Source organism: Babylonia areolata, chromosome 3 (assembly GCF_041734735.1).
Source record: "Babylonia areolata isolate BAREFJ2019XMU chromosome 3, ASM4173473v1, whole genome shotgun sequence".
Classification (NCBI taxonomy): domain Eukaryota; kingdom Metazoa; phylum Mollusca; class Gastropoda; order Neogastropoda; family Buccinidae; genus Babylonia; species Babylonia areolata.
In genome coordinates, this window is record NC_134878.1 from 42,963,260 (window position 1) to 42,979,587 (window position 16,328).

Consider the following 16,328-nt stretch of genomic DNA (forward strand, 5'->3'; position numbering starts at 1 on the left):
TCATTGTTTTGATTTCCCAGATTGGCACAAGTTTCGATTTTTTTAGTTTTCCAAGTTTGTGTGCTTGATGTTGAACTGCAGAGGAATTAAAGTGTAATGATTATAGTTTCCTGAGTTTGTAATTGTCTTTTAGAGTTACTTTTAGAGAAACTTGCAAAGCCCTTTTGGCTTGAACTGACTGAAAAATCTTTGTCAGATGACTGATTTTGTTTGTGCCAGTGACGGATGACCAGCTCCTGACCTAAACCCTGCCATTAGAAATGAGCTGTTGTGAATCATGTGGTACAGATGGTGTCATTTTTGTAACACAGAAAAGGATCGAGGGGAGCCGGATGTTCTGACAGTGCCAAACAAAGAGAACATGATGGTGCACGAACCCAAGCTCAAAGTGGACCTCACCAAGTACCTGGAGAATCAGATGTTCCGATTTGACTATGCCTTTGATGAGAACTCTAGTAACGAGATGGTGTACAGGTTGGTGGCAGTATTTCTTTCCTTGTTAAGAAAATAATGTTGACTGAATTCACTCTTAAAAAAAAAAAAAAGTCAATAAATATATTTTTTTGAAAACACTTCAGTGTTCTTGATAGTTGTGCTTTCTTTCAATTGTGATTTAAGAAAGTAGATGAACATTGATTTTTCGCTCATTTCAGATTTGTGTAACAGTTTTACTCTGGAGCTGATATCTGTCAGAATATTAAACTAACCTGCTTACATTGTATAGCAAGACAATTCACATTTACTTTAATGCTAATTGACGCATACTTGGCATGCTTGAAGGATCACCAGTGTTAATTTTGAAATAAATTGATGAACATACAGTGTAACATTGTACTCTTGCTGGCTTGCAGGTGTGTACAGTGAACCTTTGGGATAAAACAAAGTTAATACTTGAAAAGATGAGCAGGTATGTAGGATGGCTAGAAAAGTGACTAGCTTGATTTTCTGTTTTTTCTCAGGTACACAGCCAAGCCTTTGGTAGAAAGTATATTCGAGGGAGGCATGGCCACATGTTTTGCCTATGGGCAGACTGGTAGTGGCAAGACTCACGTAAGTGGATGGTTGAATTTTGTTACATCACATGTCCCCTCTGCAGGGATGTTGGAAGCTATTTTCAATACAAATAGTGTCTCTCCCACCCCCACACCTCACCCTCCCTCCGCCTACTGGAAATTTTGTGCTAGAAATGTTTTCTTTTCTGTCACTCTCTTTGTTTGTTTCTGGTTGTTCCTTTGTTTTTGTTTTGCTCTCATCTCTTTTATTTTCTGCCTTGCTGGTCCACCTTCCCATATTGTTGTGTTCATCAAGTAAGCCTTGAATATTTATTGTCTTTTACTGGACTTGATAAAATTTGGGCAATCTTACTGTGTTGTGTTCGTGTGTGTGTGTGCACAGTGAGGTGCATGTTGGCAATTTCTGATTTTGATTGCCTGTTGTTATATATGATTTTTTTTTTTAATTATCCATACTTATGGTAAGTTTTATTTAATTTTCTTTAAAAAAAAAATTTTAAAAAAATCTCTGTCAATTCTTTGACAGAATGGTCTGTGGCAAGCAATGTTCTACTATCAATAAGTATCGGGCACAATTTTCTTATGCAAATTTCTTTTTTGTGTGTGTCTGTGTGTGATTGGGTTTTTTTAATTTTTATTTTATTGTTGTTGTTTCAGTCTGTTTTTACATGTTTGGTGTTTAGTTTTTCAGCCTTGATATGACCTTGTATGGTTTGCTGGGCTTTAATCAGTAAAGAAAGATCCAGTTCTTTTATAAGAAATACATTTATTATTATTATGTACCCCCTCTTCATCCCCCTTCCCCCCATCCCCCTTTTTTTGTTGTTGTCTTTTCTAATCTTTTTTTTTTTTTTTTTTTTTTTCTCAGGAAAGAAAAGTTTGAAGGAAACTTTGTTTGAAAAATCAGCCAGGCTCCATTCTAACTTGTGACCATTCTCATTCTCCAACCGGCATAAACCTAAACCTTTTTAGACTTCTTGAAACTGAAAACATTACAATCACAACCTCAACAGAAGGCACTGCGTTTAAAGGCTGTCCACTTACACTTTGGCCTTGCATCACAAATTTGGTAAAATCAATGTCAGTTGTAGGAGATTGTATCACAGCCTTGTTTGTATAGTTTGTCAATAATTGTAAATTTATACCTGCCAAAAAATGTTTCTGTCATTTGTATGTGTTTAACTCTTTCCGGACAAAGGAATGCTCACGCATTCCTACACAAAACATATTCGGTTTCGGACAAAGGAATGGAATAGCATTCTCCGAAAGTAAAATTCCATCATGCGCTGTACACGTGATTTTGTGATTAGCCAAGCAGAGTGCGCTATTCTGGGTCACTCCACAATCGAACAGTGTGATTGGTTAGTCTGGGATGTGTGGCCTGTCTCGCACACACGCTGCTCGCGTGCCAGCCTGTTAGCAAAGCGGCCTTTTCTCAGAATGTTGTGAAGCGAACAAGGCAGTGACGGCAATGTTTTAGGGTTGCCAAAGTACTTGAAATGCTACAAACTGAAGGGTCGGACATTGAAGAGGTGGATGATGACGAAGAAGAAAGCGAATTTAATGCAGAAAGCGAGCATGGGTATGGTGATTCGGGGTGAAAAATTGGCAGTATTTTCTACATATGGCAAAACTGTAAAAATAAGATGAGAAATTTGATTTTTTTTTATATGTAATAGCTCAACAGGTATTAAACCAGTTCTGAAAGTTTCATTTTCTTACACAGTATTTTGTATTTTTTGTAATTTTTTTCCAAACCCTTACAAATGGGTCGTCTGTGGGGAAAAGCAAGGGAGAAAACTTGTCGTCCCGAGTGAGTTAAATCCTGTCTTTTGATTTTCTACTTTTGAAATTTTTGTTGTATGGATTACAAAAATCAAATAAGTGCAGAAATAGCGCAGTCCACAAGAAACTCGATCCACATTCTGTACTTGTTGGTAAACATGCTTAGACTGCTGATAGATCCACATCGTGTTTCAGATGTTTCTTATGTAAACACTCAAGAAATACATGTTTTTGTGTTTCTTGTAGTTTTGGTAGCACTTCTGTGCAATGATTTTATGCGAATCTTTGACCAATGCTACTTGTTTTGCATAAAATTGAATGTAAATGGGGGGAAAAATCAGTGTCAAAGATTGCTTGACACTGTCCTTGTCTGATATTGATTGATGTCCGATTGATTAGTGGTAACTTTTTGAATAGTTTGTGGTCAGCTGTGTGTGTGTGTGAGATTGTGCAGACAATGGGGGGAGATTTCAGCACAAAAGGGCAGCAGGACTGTGCTAAAGGCATTTACTGTTTAGCAGGTGAGTTGCACAGCTTATATGTTTGTTTGGCATGAGGGGAGGGGTACAAAGTGGTCAGACAAAGCACCGCTGAGTTGTATGCAGGGTTTCAAGGTGATGGGTTTTATTGGTTGGCACGAATTTATCTTGAGTTTGACTGCCTATTTATAACTTTTGCTAGTTTTGAAAATTAGACTCCAGAAACTTTGCTTCTAGTATGAGTGTATCATATGCTGTAGAGGTGTGGTCTTACATGTGCGCATGCATTGATCAATTTAACTTTCAGTTTGGGGGTTGTGATGTCTTTTTCAGCAAGGTATTTATATGGAAACAAAATGAATAAACCATTGTTCAGATATTAGGTAATGTGTTTTAAATGTCAGTAGCATGACATTGACATAATATGTTGTTGTTTTTTCAGTGTTGAATTTGTTGTCATTGTCGTTTCAGCCAAAGATGTCTTCAGGTTACTGAATTCCAAGTACAAAAAGTTAGACCTTGTAGTAGGAGCCAGTTTCTTCGAGATCTACAGTGGAAAGGTATTCTTGTGTGTGTGTGTGTAAGTTGAGTGTTTCTTGCTGAATTACCCATGTGTTTGTATCTTGATATGAGTGAGAGACTGAACAAAAAGAAAGAAACGAAAAAAAAAACCCGAAAAAAAACCGATATTTATTTCTCAACGGCTGAACATTTTTCTTTGCACCCATTCTTTAATCTTAGAATACCCATAGAGTGTATGAAGAATCAGTTTGTGAAGTTCTCAGTTCTTTTCATTACAATGGTTTATTTTTCAGTGACTTTTTTTGTCACAGAAAGATTCCTAGAGATTTGTTGTTTTTCTGTGAATAAAAATTTTTACACATGTTCAGAAATAGCTACCATACAGTAAAGAGGTTTTTTTGCATATATATTTAGGTTAACCCCTTACTTACTTACTTTACTTATTCCTCTTGATTCCTTGGGGAACATAGGGCCGCAACAACACTCCTCCAACGCACCCGGCTCTGGCTGGTCTTCTTCAGTTCAGCCCACGTCATTCCGGCCGCCCTTGTCTCTGCCTCAATGCTTCTCCGCCAGGTCTGCTTCGGACGGCCAACTTTCCTTTTCCCCTGTGGGTTCCAATCAAGAGCCTGTCTTGTGATGTTTGTTGCAGGCTTGCGTAGTGTATGGCCTATCCATCCCCATTTCCGTTTCTTGATTTCCGTCTCCAGTGGGGCCTGTTTTGTCATGTTCCAAAGTTCTTCATTGGAGACAACCTCTGGCCATCTGATGTTCAGGATGTTTCTTAGACATCTGTTGGTGAATGTCTGAAGCTTGTGGGTGCTGGTCTTTGTCACTCTCCACGTCTCTGAGCCATAGAGTAGAACCGACTTCACGTTGGTGTTAAAAATCCGGATCTTGTTGCGGATTGAGAGGGCTGTCGATCTCCAGATTGGTCGAAGGGTGTTGAAGGCGTGTCTTGCTTTGTTGATACGGCTCTTGATGTCTTCGTCCGTCCCCCCGTCTTTGCTGACAACACTGCCTAAGTAGACAAACTTGTCAACCTCCTTGATGTTCTCTTGGTGTAGTTGCACTGGATCTTGCTTCTTGTTGTTGACCCTCATGACCTCTGTTTTCCCAATGTTGATTTGGAGTCCAGTCTTCTCAGCTTCTTCTGCCACACGACATAGTTTCTCCTGTGCATCTTGCTGCCTGTGGGAGAGAAGACTTATGTCATCTGCGAAGTCTAGGTCCTCCAGCTGTTTAGTGAAAGTCCACTGGATGCCTGTCCTCCGATCTGCTGTAGACTGCCTCATGACCCAGTCAACCACCATCAGGAAAATGGTCGGTGAGAGCAAACAACCCTGACGGACGCCGGTTTGCACACTGAAAGGTTCCGTCAGTTTCCCGTCGTGGATCACTTGACAGGTGGCGTCTTCGTACATTTGCTGAATGATGCTTACAAACTTTGGTGGAAATCCATAGTGGTACATCAGTCTCCAGATGACATCTCGGTCGACACTGTCAAAAGCTTTTTGAAAGTCGACAAAGACTGTGTACAGGGGGGTCTGCCACTCCAGGGACTGCTCGATGATGATGCACATGGTTGCGATGTGATCCGTGCACGAGCGATCTTGTCGGAAGCCTGCTTGTTCGTCCCGAAGTGTCTTGTCCAAAGCGTTCTTCAGTCTCTCAAGAATGATTCTGCTCAGTACCTTGCCTGGAATAGACAACAGCATGATTCCCCGCCAGCTGTTGCAGGATGAAAGGTCCCCTTTCTTTGGCAGCTTTACAAGATGTCCTCTTTTCCAGTCTTTTGGCACTCGCTCCTGTTCCCAGATCTTGCAAAGGAGAGGGTGCAGCATCTCAGTTGAAGTCTGGATGTCGGCCTTCAGAGCTTCAGGTGGAATTCCATCTGGGCCGGCTGCCTTTCCGGACTTGAGGGACTTGATGGCCTTGACGATCTCGGTCTTGCTGGGAGGGTTGGTGTTGATGTCGAGGAGCTTGGTAGGTGGCGGGATGTCTGGTGGGGCGGGTGGTGCTGGTCGGTTGAGCGTTTCTTTGAAATGCTCCGCCCATCTTGTTCTCTGCTGTTCTTCGCCAAGGATGGTGTTTCCGTCTTTGTCCTTGACGGGCTGGCTTGGGTTGCTGTTTTTCCCGGAGAGTGTCCTGGTGATCTCATACAGGCGCTTCATGTTCCGCTGACCTGCTGCACTCTCAGCTTCTGCTGTCAGTTCCTCGATGTAGGTTCTTTTATCTTTTCTCGCACTTCGCTTTACTTGTCGGTTCGTCTCCCAGTACTGTGCTTGTAGCTCATGTCTCTCGGCTTGATCTTGTGTGCAGTTGATCTGGTCTTTCAAATGCTTCCTCTCAGTGATGAGTGTCCAGGTGTCTGTTGATAGCCACTCTTTGTGCTTCCTCGTTTTCTTGCCCAGGACTGTTTTGCAAGTTGTTGTCCAGGTCTCTCGAAGGCTGTGCCAGTGTTCTTCTATTGAGTCCTCTGGGAGTTGGGAAAGCACACTGAACTTGTTCCTCAATTCAATCTTGAACTCTTCTGCTTTGAGTTTCTCCTTCAAGCTGTGCACGTTGTACTTGTGCGATGGTCTTGCGGCCTGGTCGTTGTAGGCCTTCAGCTTGGTTTTGAGTGCTGCCACAACCAGGTGGTGATCCGATGCTGCGTCTGCGCCGCACTTTACCCTGACGTCGTGCAGGCTTCGTCTCCACTTACGACCGATGGTGATGTGGTCGATCTGGTTCTCAGTCTTGCCGTCAGGGGAAAACCCACGTGGTCTTATGGATGGTCTTGTGGGGAAACAAGGTGCCTCCAATGACCAGGTCATTGAAGGTGCAGAACTCCATGAAAAGTTCTCCATTCTCATTCTGTACTCCAGTGCCGTGTCTGCCCATGATGAGCTCTCTGTTTGTGTTGTCGGCGCCTACCTTGGCATTCAGGTCTCCCATGAGGATCTTCATATCTCTTTTGGGTGTCTTGTCTATGACTGCTTGGACTTGTTGGTAAAAATCATCCTTCTCTTTGATGACTGCCACGTTGGTAGGGGCGTAGCACTGAATGATGGTAACTTTCCTGCCCTTTGAATTGAAGCGTGCCGTGAGGATCCTTGGTGACATAGGCTTCCAGGACAGCAGTGCTCGTGTTGCTTCGGGTGTCATCAGCAACGCTACTCCGTGGGTGTGGGGTTGGCCTTCTTCCTGTCCAGAGTGGATGATGGTGTCTCCACTTACTAGTTGCGTTCTTCCTGATCCTGTCCATCTTGTCTCACATAGGCCTAGAATCTTCAAGTTGTACCTTTGCATCTCACGACAGACTTGAGCTGTTTTGCCTGTCTCGTATAGAGTTCTGATGTTCCAGGTCCCTATCCTGGTTTTGGCCTTGGTCGTCAGAAGAGTTGTCGGCGCACTGGCTTCCCAAGGGCTTTCACCAGCTCGCGTCATGGGCTCTACCAGAGAGTACCCCTCCTGGACCAAGCAGTTCTCAGAGTTTGTTGTTGCAGTTTCTGTAACAGTCTTCTTTTTACAGAACCGGGTTGTTAGCCTAATTCAAACCCCCAACCTGGAGGACCAGTGGGTACTATTCGTCTGGTCTCTACCCTTTGACCTGTCTGACTTGGGTGGCCCTACCAGGAGACGAATCTCCCGCCAGCATAGCTCTCAGGGTTATTGAGACACGCAAGCCCCCCAACCACGGCAAGGTTGCACCCACTGGGAGGAGGTTAACCCCTAGGCTGCCTATATGACGAGATAACTTATCGCAAGCATGTACGCTTTGCTGCCACAGTGACGAGATAAATCGTCATCGAAATATTCTGACTTTTCCCTGGTTTGCATTCAGTTCGTTGACAAAAATACTGGTCACTTGTAGCTTGGGGAATCTCTCTAGATTCTATTCATAACTAGAAACACCATCTACATCATGAGGCAGTCTTTTATTTGAACGTTGTGGCTGGGTTACCGTCGCAGCGTTTTGCCTGGCTCCTTTCCTCGCTTGCTTAACAAAATGTTGGACTGACGCCGTGTTCAAGACATGCGATCGTGGCGGACTAAATCAACCAAGATTGCTTTCTTTAGCTGATGCTCAGAAAGAATTGAAGCGTAAATTCGAAGAAGACAGTGATGAACATTTATAGGACGATTTGATAGAAAATAAAGGGAGCAATCAATAGAGTGGCCAAGATAGGACTACCAGTGAGTGATGCCGGCTGTAAAGTTACAGCAGGAGACAGAAAGTGACCGAATTGTTAGCAGGACACAGTGTGAGCGATATTCTTGGCACTCGGCCAACGCGGTCTGATGAGAACTGGATGAAGTGATCATGTGAGAAAGGTGAAAGGGAGGGGGATGGAGACTGAGGGGGCGTGACCTCACATCCATATTATCACTTGCAGAAGTCACAATGCATTGTGTGTCTATCTCTTTTTTTCTTCTTTTTTCTCCTTTTTTCCTCCTTTTTTTTGTGGTTCTTCTAGTATGATTTTGTGTGTGCAGACATCCATTTGTCCAGAAAATATGATATTTTAGTGCAAATTACCTGATTGATTGTAATGAACAAGCTGAAAATGTGACAAAAAACAAAACACTGATTTCAAAACAACAGCATGTCACTAAAAATATATAAAATGGAAAAACATCATGTGTTTTGGTGTTGTTGTTTTTTGTTGTTGTTTTTTGTGTGTGTTTTATATTCTTTATTCATTTACCTTTCAGAAAATATATACTTTTATGGGTCTTTCTCCAGTAACAAAGAGCACAGAATTTTTTGAAAATTTATACCGTTTTTTTTTTCGTGAGAAAAATCCCTAGCAAATAGATTTCACTTAAATATTTATTATTTTCCTGGCAGCAAAAAGGTTAAAGGTCCTACAGCTTTTTGTGGCTGTAGGGGGTATGAGTTCATATTAACTGTGGCTCGGCATAGGAAGACGAGGCTCTATCCTCTACATCTGCCATTTTAACTGTCCCAAGCCAGTAACCCATTCACTCCGGGATGGAGAGAGGGAAAATCAGAGTAAAAAGTTTTCCCAAGGACACAATACCGTGCTGAAACTGGGTCTTGAACCCTGATTACTGGTGATCACTGGATCAAAAGTCCAACGCTGCCTAAACCGATTTATCTGTTCATGTCTCACCTATTTTAAAAATGCAATGCTGTGTGTATGATAGAAACAACGTGTCAGACATCGACTGCTGAGATCTGCATGATATCAGGCACAAACATTTAAATGCTGGCTCCATGATTCTGGACATTCCTGACAGAAATCAATGTTTTTAACTTGATTTGAATTTTACTTGGTTTGATACATGTGTTGGTAAGGTCATCTTTTTACACTGTTTTCAGTAATTCAAATTGATTTGGATTGATTGATCTGGACAGAGTAAATTGTTTTTTTTAACTTACTTGCTGCCAGGTTTATGTGTTAAAAACACTCCCATATTTTAGACTTGACACTTTCAGTCACAATATTCATTTCATTTCAAAACAGTGGACCTGTTCACTTCAGACTCAGTCAAGGGGCGATCAGTTTCCAGTTGCGCAGGAAAGTAAGGTGCATCTGTCATGCTTTGTTAAAATGTGAAAAACAGTCTGTTTAATCTGACTAAGTCACCTAAGGAAGTGAACTGTCTGGTCAGAAAAAGACGTCTATGGAGGTGAAAGAGTTAAACAACCTTTTAACATTATTTTGTGTTCTCTTTTTCTGGTTTTTAAGAACTGGTGGGTGTTAATATTCAGGGATTGGTCATTGGCCAGGAAAGCTGAAGCCAACTGGACACCATACTGAGACTTGTATCCGGCCATCAGTCTGCTGACAAGTCGTCTGCTAACTGGTGGTAGTATCTGAACTGTAACCATGTATCTTTGATGATATCGTGTTAGGCTTGCCCCCACGACATGCCAAATGTTGTGTCTTGATTGAAATCTGCCAATGGTTCATCTACCAAAGTTATTACAGGAAAAAAGTGCAGTGACACATGGTGCAAACTTGCAGTGGAGGCACACACAGGAATGTCCACTTTACTAACGCCACGAGCAAGTGAAAGCCTGCTGTGAAGCCAGCTGAGCTCTCAGCTACACATATTAAGACAGGAGAAACAAAATTGCTGATTGAACACTTCCGCTGGCTTTTTGCAAAGGGGCTCAAAGAAGGCATGCGCTATTCACCTGATTTTAGACCAGTGGATTCAGACATGGCCCCTTAATGGTGGGCTGGCTGGGGGGCTAGTTTAAGCAGCATGAAATGACGTGATGTGGTGTGCAGGTATTTGACCTGCTGAACAACAAGGTACGTCTGCGGGTGCTGGAGGACCACAATCAGCAGGTGCAGGTGGTGGGGTTGAGGGAGGAACCCGTCACCAGTGTGGACGACGTCCTCCAACTCATCCAGCACGGCAACAACGTCAGGTAATCCTGTCTGAAGTCACTTCAGTCGTTAGATGTTGAGTCAGCCTGGCACTTTATTATTTGTATGGTGGTGGCTTGGTTGTAATACATCTGGCTAGGAATCATGAGAATTTGAGGACACAGGATTGAATCCTACAGTTGCCGGAATTTTCTCTTCCCCCCCTCCGCCTCTCCCCCCTCCTCTTCTAGACTTTTAAGTAGTGATCTGGATGTTAGTGTTTTGGATGAAACAATGTGATAAACAGTGGTTCAATTTGCAGCATGCAGTTAGCACATGTAAAAGAAACCAAGACAACAAAAGTGATTGTCCCCAGTAAGATTCTGTAGAAAAATCCACATTTTAACAAATTATGCCAGATTGATGGCAGAGTTTGCAGCAAACCCAGATATGTAATCTGTGTTTTGATGGATCTTCATGGAGACACCACATTATCACTTCTTCAGATTCTCTTTGATCATCACGATCATAAAAAGGAAGAATTTCATTCATGAAAACCCCAGCAATGACGTAAAAAGATAATATGAAAAGAAAATATCAACACTCATAAAGTGGACTTTGATGAATAGAAACAAGTCTTTATGGACGATCAGTTTGGTCTGTAAGGTTTCTTTCTTTGAGAAGTTTAAGATATGCCATATGATAAATTCTCCATAGTTCATGTCTGCCAGGCCCATTCCCCATCCCACCCTCTTCATTGAGCTGAAAATGTCATTGACCCTTTTTCTGGTGACTGAACACTTTCATTTGGGGGGGTGGGGGGGGGTGTTTTTCAGAACCTCCGGGCAGACGTCTGCCAATCAACATTCCTCACGATCCCATGCCGTCTTTCAACTTATTCTACGTTACAGGTATGTGGGAACTGTGCTTGTGTTTCTGCTCCCTAAACAACGTAGCTGCTGATTAGCTCCTTTGTCAGATTAGGATTGTCAGTGTTTAATTTATAATATGGATGTTTGGCGAGGGGTGTGTGTGATTTTTGACTCACTTGTGTAAGTGAGTCTATGTTTTAACCCAGTTTTCGGTTGTCTGTGTGTGTGTGTGTCTGTGGTAAACTTTAACATTGACATTTTCTCTGCAAATACTTTGGCAGTTGACACCAAATTTGGCATAAAAATAGGAAAAATTTGGTTCTTTCCGGTCATATTGTTTAAAACAATATTGCACCTCTGGGATGGGAACAAAAAAATTAAAAAAGAAGCCAAATTGTATGCAAACTGAATTTACTGTTATATTTATATATTTTTGCTCTCTAAACTTGGCACTTTGATCTGATATTCTGACACAACAACAAGAACAGTCATTTTTTATCATTTTTTGTTCAAACAGGAATTTCTTTTCCTAAGCATGGATGTTATATTTATTTTGCATATCTTTGGTGCAAATAGTAAAAAAGGGAAATTAATCTGTAATTAATGCTAGGGGGGTTAATTTGCTTTAAACTGATCTTTCTCATCTTAAACATTACATTTTGAAATTACGCTCAATACATAAAAAGTTTGTGTGTTTTACTCTCAGTGTACAGGGCTTTCACTATGTTCATTCGCCCAAGTGGTCTTTTTCGGAAAACACTAAAATCAATATGACGAGTGTACTTTATAGATCTATTGGTTGAGCCCTGAAGGTCATGGGCAAAAATCAATTGCGTACACATATTTATACATATTCAAAGCGCGTGCTCATATTCTTCGTGAACGCGAATGACGCCATTTTGTTTCAAGTTGTTGACCTGCCCGTTCAATCCTATATTCAATCAACAGTACATGATAACATGCGGATGGAAAGTTGGAGAAGGAAACCGTTAAATATTTTTTCAGAGAAAGATTTGTGAACGCCTCATCACTTACTGGATTATGCCCCAAACTGCCATAAAAATATCCATAGAATCAGTCAGAATTCACAGTTAAAAATAATAAACCATGAGAGTTAATACCCTTGAATTGATGAAACATAAAAATTTCCAGTCTTGACTTTTCTCAAAATGAAGTACTTTTTACTTCATACGACGTTTAGAAGTACTTGTACTTGGCTCTACATGTTATTAGTTTAACAAAATACTCAAGTTTCATATCAACTTTAAAACTATAAAACTAGAATGAACATAAAAGAGAAATCGAATTGACCATGTCAGCCGGGTGTAACTAACTTGTACATCTATCTTGATCCAGAGAAAATGGCTAAATGTTGCAGTGTGATTGCGGCGATAGCCACGTCTCCTTTACCGCGGACTTAAAAAGAATTTTTAATTGCCCTTAAAGATTTTTTGAATACCCAAGATACACCAGAACAATATGTTTTAAACAGCATTCTCACTGCGAATACTGCAATGCATTTATCGCCCTTTAAAAAAGCATGTTTATATATTATGTTTTTGAACGTTAGTTAAGGAGCCACGACAGTGTAATGGGTAAGACAGTTTCTTCTCACCCGAACACGCAGGGTTCAAATCTGCCGTTAGGACTTCTTTTTCTTTTTCTTTTAACCCGAAGCTTTATAATAACAAATACAAAACACATTTTAACGATTAGATTTTTATTTTTTTTAAAGTGTATCACAAGTGAGTCTTAAAGGCCTTGCCTCTCTTGTTTAAACTTAAATTTTTTTTTATTTGTTGTCAGTTGAGGTATTCATGTTTTATTATTGATCATTCAGAAAGGAAAAAAAAAGTAACTTAAAGTCTGGAATAACATGTTGTAAATAATGTACGGAATCGTCCCTCATGTCTCCTCTACGCCCATCCCGGGCAGGAGAATGAATGGAATGGAATGGAATGGAAATAATGTATATTGGCTGACATGATAGCAGAACCATTTTTGGCGGGTTGGGCTTCCACCATGAGAGTTCATGAGGTCTGTGACCCTTCTCCCTCCCCCCTCTAGTCTCCCATATACATTCCCGGTTTGTTTGTTTTTTTGTTGTTGTTGTTTTTTTTTTCAGGAAGGAAAAGGGGGGAATAATTCATTTGAATGATATGACTTCTAGATGTTCCTTCAGGTCACTTTCTCGGTCTCCTACGCTTCTCCCTCCCCATCCCTCAACTCCTCAATGTTAAGGGATTGGCTGAGGTGTAAAGGCTCAATTTTAATTTTGTTTTCTTTTGCTGTGTTTCAGAACAAGACCAGAGCTTCATGGAAAGTTCTCTCTCATTGATTTAGCTGGTAAGAATTTGAATGGGTTTTTTTAAAAAATTATTATTGTTGTTGTTTTCTGATATGTATGAGTATGAAAACAGAATGAAAAAATCTAAATTATTTCAAACTTTTAAAAATGTCAGTTCTGAATTTGACAGACTCCATATTGGCACACTGCCCTTAGAAATAGATAGATAAAAAAAAATGTTGATCTTGGAATAATATCAGAAAACTGGATTGACCAGCAAAGTTATTTCAAGGATAAATTAGTTTGCTTATTCTGGAAAACTAGATAGGATTCATGTTCTGAAAAAGTCTGAAAATGTTCCAAAGAGGATTCATGTTCTGAAAAAGTCTGAAAATGTTCCAAAGGCAATCTCAAGTAATGAAGTATGTCAATGTGATCAAGATGTTGCAAAAATTCTGGATCAGCATCTTGAGTTGTAAAAGAAAGTGAAGTCAGCTCAAACAGATTTCTTTGTGGGAAATCAGGGCTGCTCTTGACAGGGAGAGCGGGTGACAACAACAACCTTTTTTTTTTCTGGAAGCATATCTTTTTTTTTTCTATCGAAGTGAATTTTCTGTAGAATTTTGCCAGGGACAACCCTTTTACTGTGAGTTTTTTTTTACGTGCATAAAGTACAAGCTGCATTCGGGACCTTGGTTTATTGTTTCATCCAAATGACCACCACTCGAGGTCTAGTGGTGGGAGAGAAAATACAGGTGAGTGTGGGGTTCGAACATGTGCTGAGATTCTCTCACTTCCTAGGCAGACGTGTTACCTCTAAGCTAGAACTTCACTATAACTGTTAGATTGTTAGAAGGAAGATGAACTAGGAAAAAGCAGCTGCCATATTGAATGACACTGAAGTGGCCTATGTTCGTGTGTGCAGGGAATGAGAGAGGGGTGGATACGTCCAGTGCGGACAGACAAACTCGCATGGAAGGGGCCGAGATCAACAAAAGTCTGCTGGCACTCAAGGTCTGCATCATCAATAAAACTGTTACTCAGTGTGTGTGTATGTAATGTCATTGTGTTAGTACAGTGGTGCTGGGTGTGTATAGGAACTGTCATGGTTTCTATCCCAGAACTGTTGCTCTGTATGTGTGTACATAATGTCATTGTTAACACAGTGGTGCTAGGTGTGTATAGGGACTGTCATGGTTCTGTCCCTGAACTGTTGCTCTGTGTGTATGTAATGTCATTGTGTTGGGATAGTGGTGCTGGCTGTGCACAGGAAGTGTCACGGTTTTTAGCTGGTGTTATTGGTCATTGGTTGTTTTGGTTTTCTTTTATAGTTTTGTGTGTATGTGTGTGTGTGTGTGTTGTCCACAGTTGTCTGTGTAAATGATTATAAATCAATATCTTTTTCTTTCCTCATTCCTGGTGTACCGTTAAGTGTGTGCAGATAATTGTATTGAATCAGTCTTCCCAGTACTGCTGTGTCTAGGTAGGTTATTACATTCATGTTTAAAGAGCACACACACACCTCAGTTGATAGGGCCAAAGGGGATAAGCATCCCAAGGAAGTTATGGAGGGGAGTTGTTGGGGAGCATATCTAACACTGCTTACACCACCACAATGATACCACATTAAGATGGGCAGTGAAAATGCCAGTTTTGTGATGTGTGATTCAAACTCAGAACATCTGGACTGTGTAGTGTGGTGAGCTTGTTGCTCTGCCAGCGGAGCGTACCAGGCACCTGCATTGTGTGTGGATGTGGTGGCCTTGTGAAAGAAAGTGGTCAAGTTATGCAATTCTTTTATGATAGAAATATATACACATTCTCAAAAAATGCATGCTAATTGTGCATAGTATACTGCAAAGGTCTTTGAATTTTGTGGTGTTTACATCAAGGAAGCATGTTTACACCATTGAAGGGTGAATGTAATGATGATAATTGTCGTCAAGTATTATTTTGCAGCAGCTCTGTTGTGTTTGTCTTGCGCACTGGTTTCTTAACACTTTGTACTCCATCAGTGCAGCTGCACTGCACTTCATGTGGACCATCCTGCAACAGCTGAGAGCACTGTTGAAGCCATGCTTCATACACAGAACACAAGCAGCAGCATCAAAAACATGCTCATCAGTCCCCTTGCAAACAACAGCAAACAACAAAGAAGCTAAATCCAACAAGCTAAAATCACTGAGTGAGACTACAACTGATTGAGAGAATAAAACTGAATGTGCCCACTGCAGTAAACTAAGAAAGCGAAACTGAACATACAGAATGTATCCGTACTTGGTGCATAGGAAGCAACCAGATGTTACTGATGGAATAGAATCAGCACTTTTGGTACAAATTGTTCAATCAGCAGCTGGTGGTGGTTTCAGGAATGTATACGAGCACTGGGTCGTAACGGAGCTTACCTGCCTTTCCGAGCCAGTAAGCTGACGCAGGTGTTGAGGGATTCTTTTATTGGGGACAAGTCTCGCACATGCATGGTGAGTCGTGTTGCCTGGAGGCACACCTTGTATTGAAAGGATGCTGTTTACTGCAGAATTCTCCCCCTTTGGGATACTGGGAGCTCCTTCAGTTATGAAGAGTATCCCCACCTACTGGAGATTATGTGCTAGAAATTTCCTTTTTCTCTCTCTCTCTCTCTCTTTGTTTCTGGCTTTGTCCTTTTCTTTCTGTCTTGTCTTCTTTTTTATTTTCTGTTTTGGGGGTCCATTCAGCTATATTTTTCTTGACAGCCTTGAATATTTTTAGGGGGGTCTTTTGTGGACTTCATAATAGGGCATTCTTACAGTGTTGTATCCTTTTTTGCACCTGGGATATGTGAGGTGCCTGTTGTTAAGTGTGCATGCTTGTTATAATGTATGATAATGTGTGATATGAATGTTGTATGGTCAGGGTCTGTGTTTGTTTTGTTTTGTTTTTTATTCCTCACTGAAACATGCCTGTTACTTTTGCCTGGTTTTCTTTCCAGGGTTTTTTGTTGTTTGTTTTACCAAGATTTCTGCTGGATCCATATTTAGTTTTTCAGCCCTATAATGATC

General features: G+C 41.0%; 1 protein-coding gene across 1 annotated transcript in view; it reads left to right on the top strand.

The window, feature by feature from the left end:
• The window catches only part of LOC143279997 (kinesin-like protein KIF2A), a 39,277-nt gene that overhangs the window by 12,067 nt on the left and 10,882 nt on the right, over positions 1–16,328 (top strand). Inside the window, exons 9-17 of the mRNA XM_076584405.1 lie at positions 312–474; positions 960–1,050; positions 3,253–3,319; positions 3,749–3,837; positions 10,051–10,193; positions 10,968–11,042; positions 13,303–13,349; positions 14,216–14,304; positions 15,660–15,770. Coding sequence (XP_076440520.1) covers positions 312–474; positions 960–1,050; positions 3,253–3,319; positions 3,749–3,837; positions 10,051–10,193; positions 10,968–11,042; positions 13,303–13,349; positions 14,216–14,304; positions 15,660–15,770 — 875 coding nt within the window. The remainder of the gene's footprint in view (positions 1–311; positions 475–959; positions 1,051–3,252; positions 3,320–3,748; positions 3,838–10,050; positions 10,194–10,967; positions 11,043–13,302; positions 13,350–14,215; positions 14,305–15,659; positions 15,771–16,328) is intronic.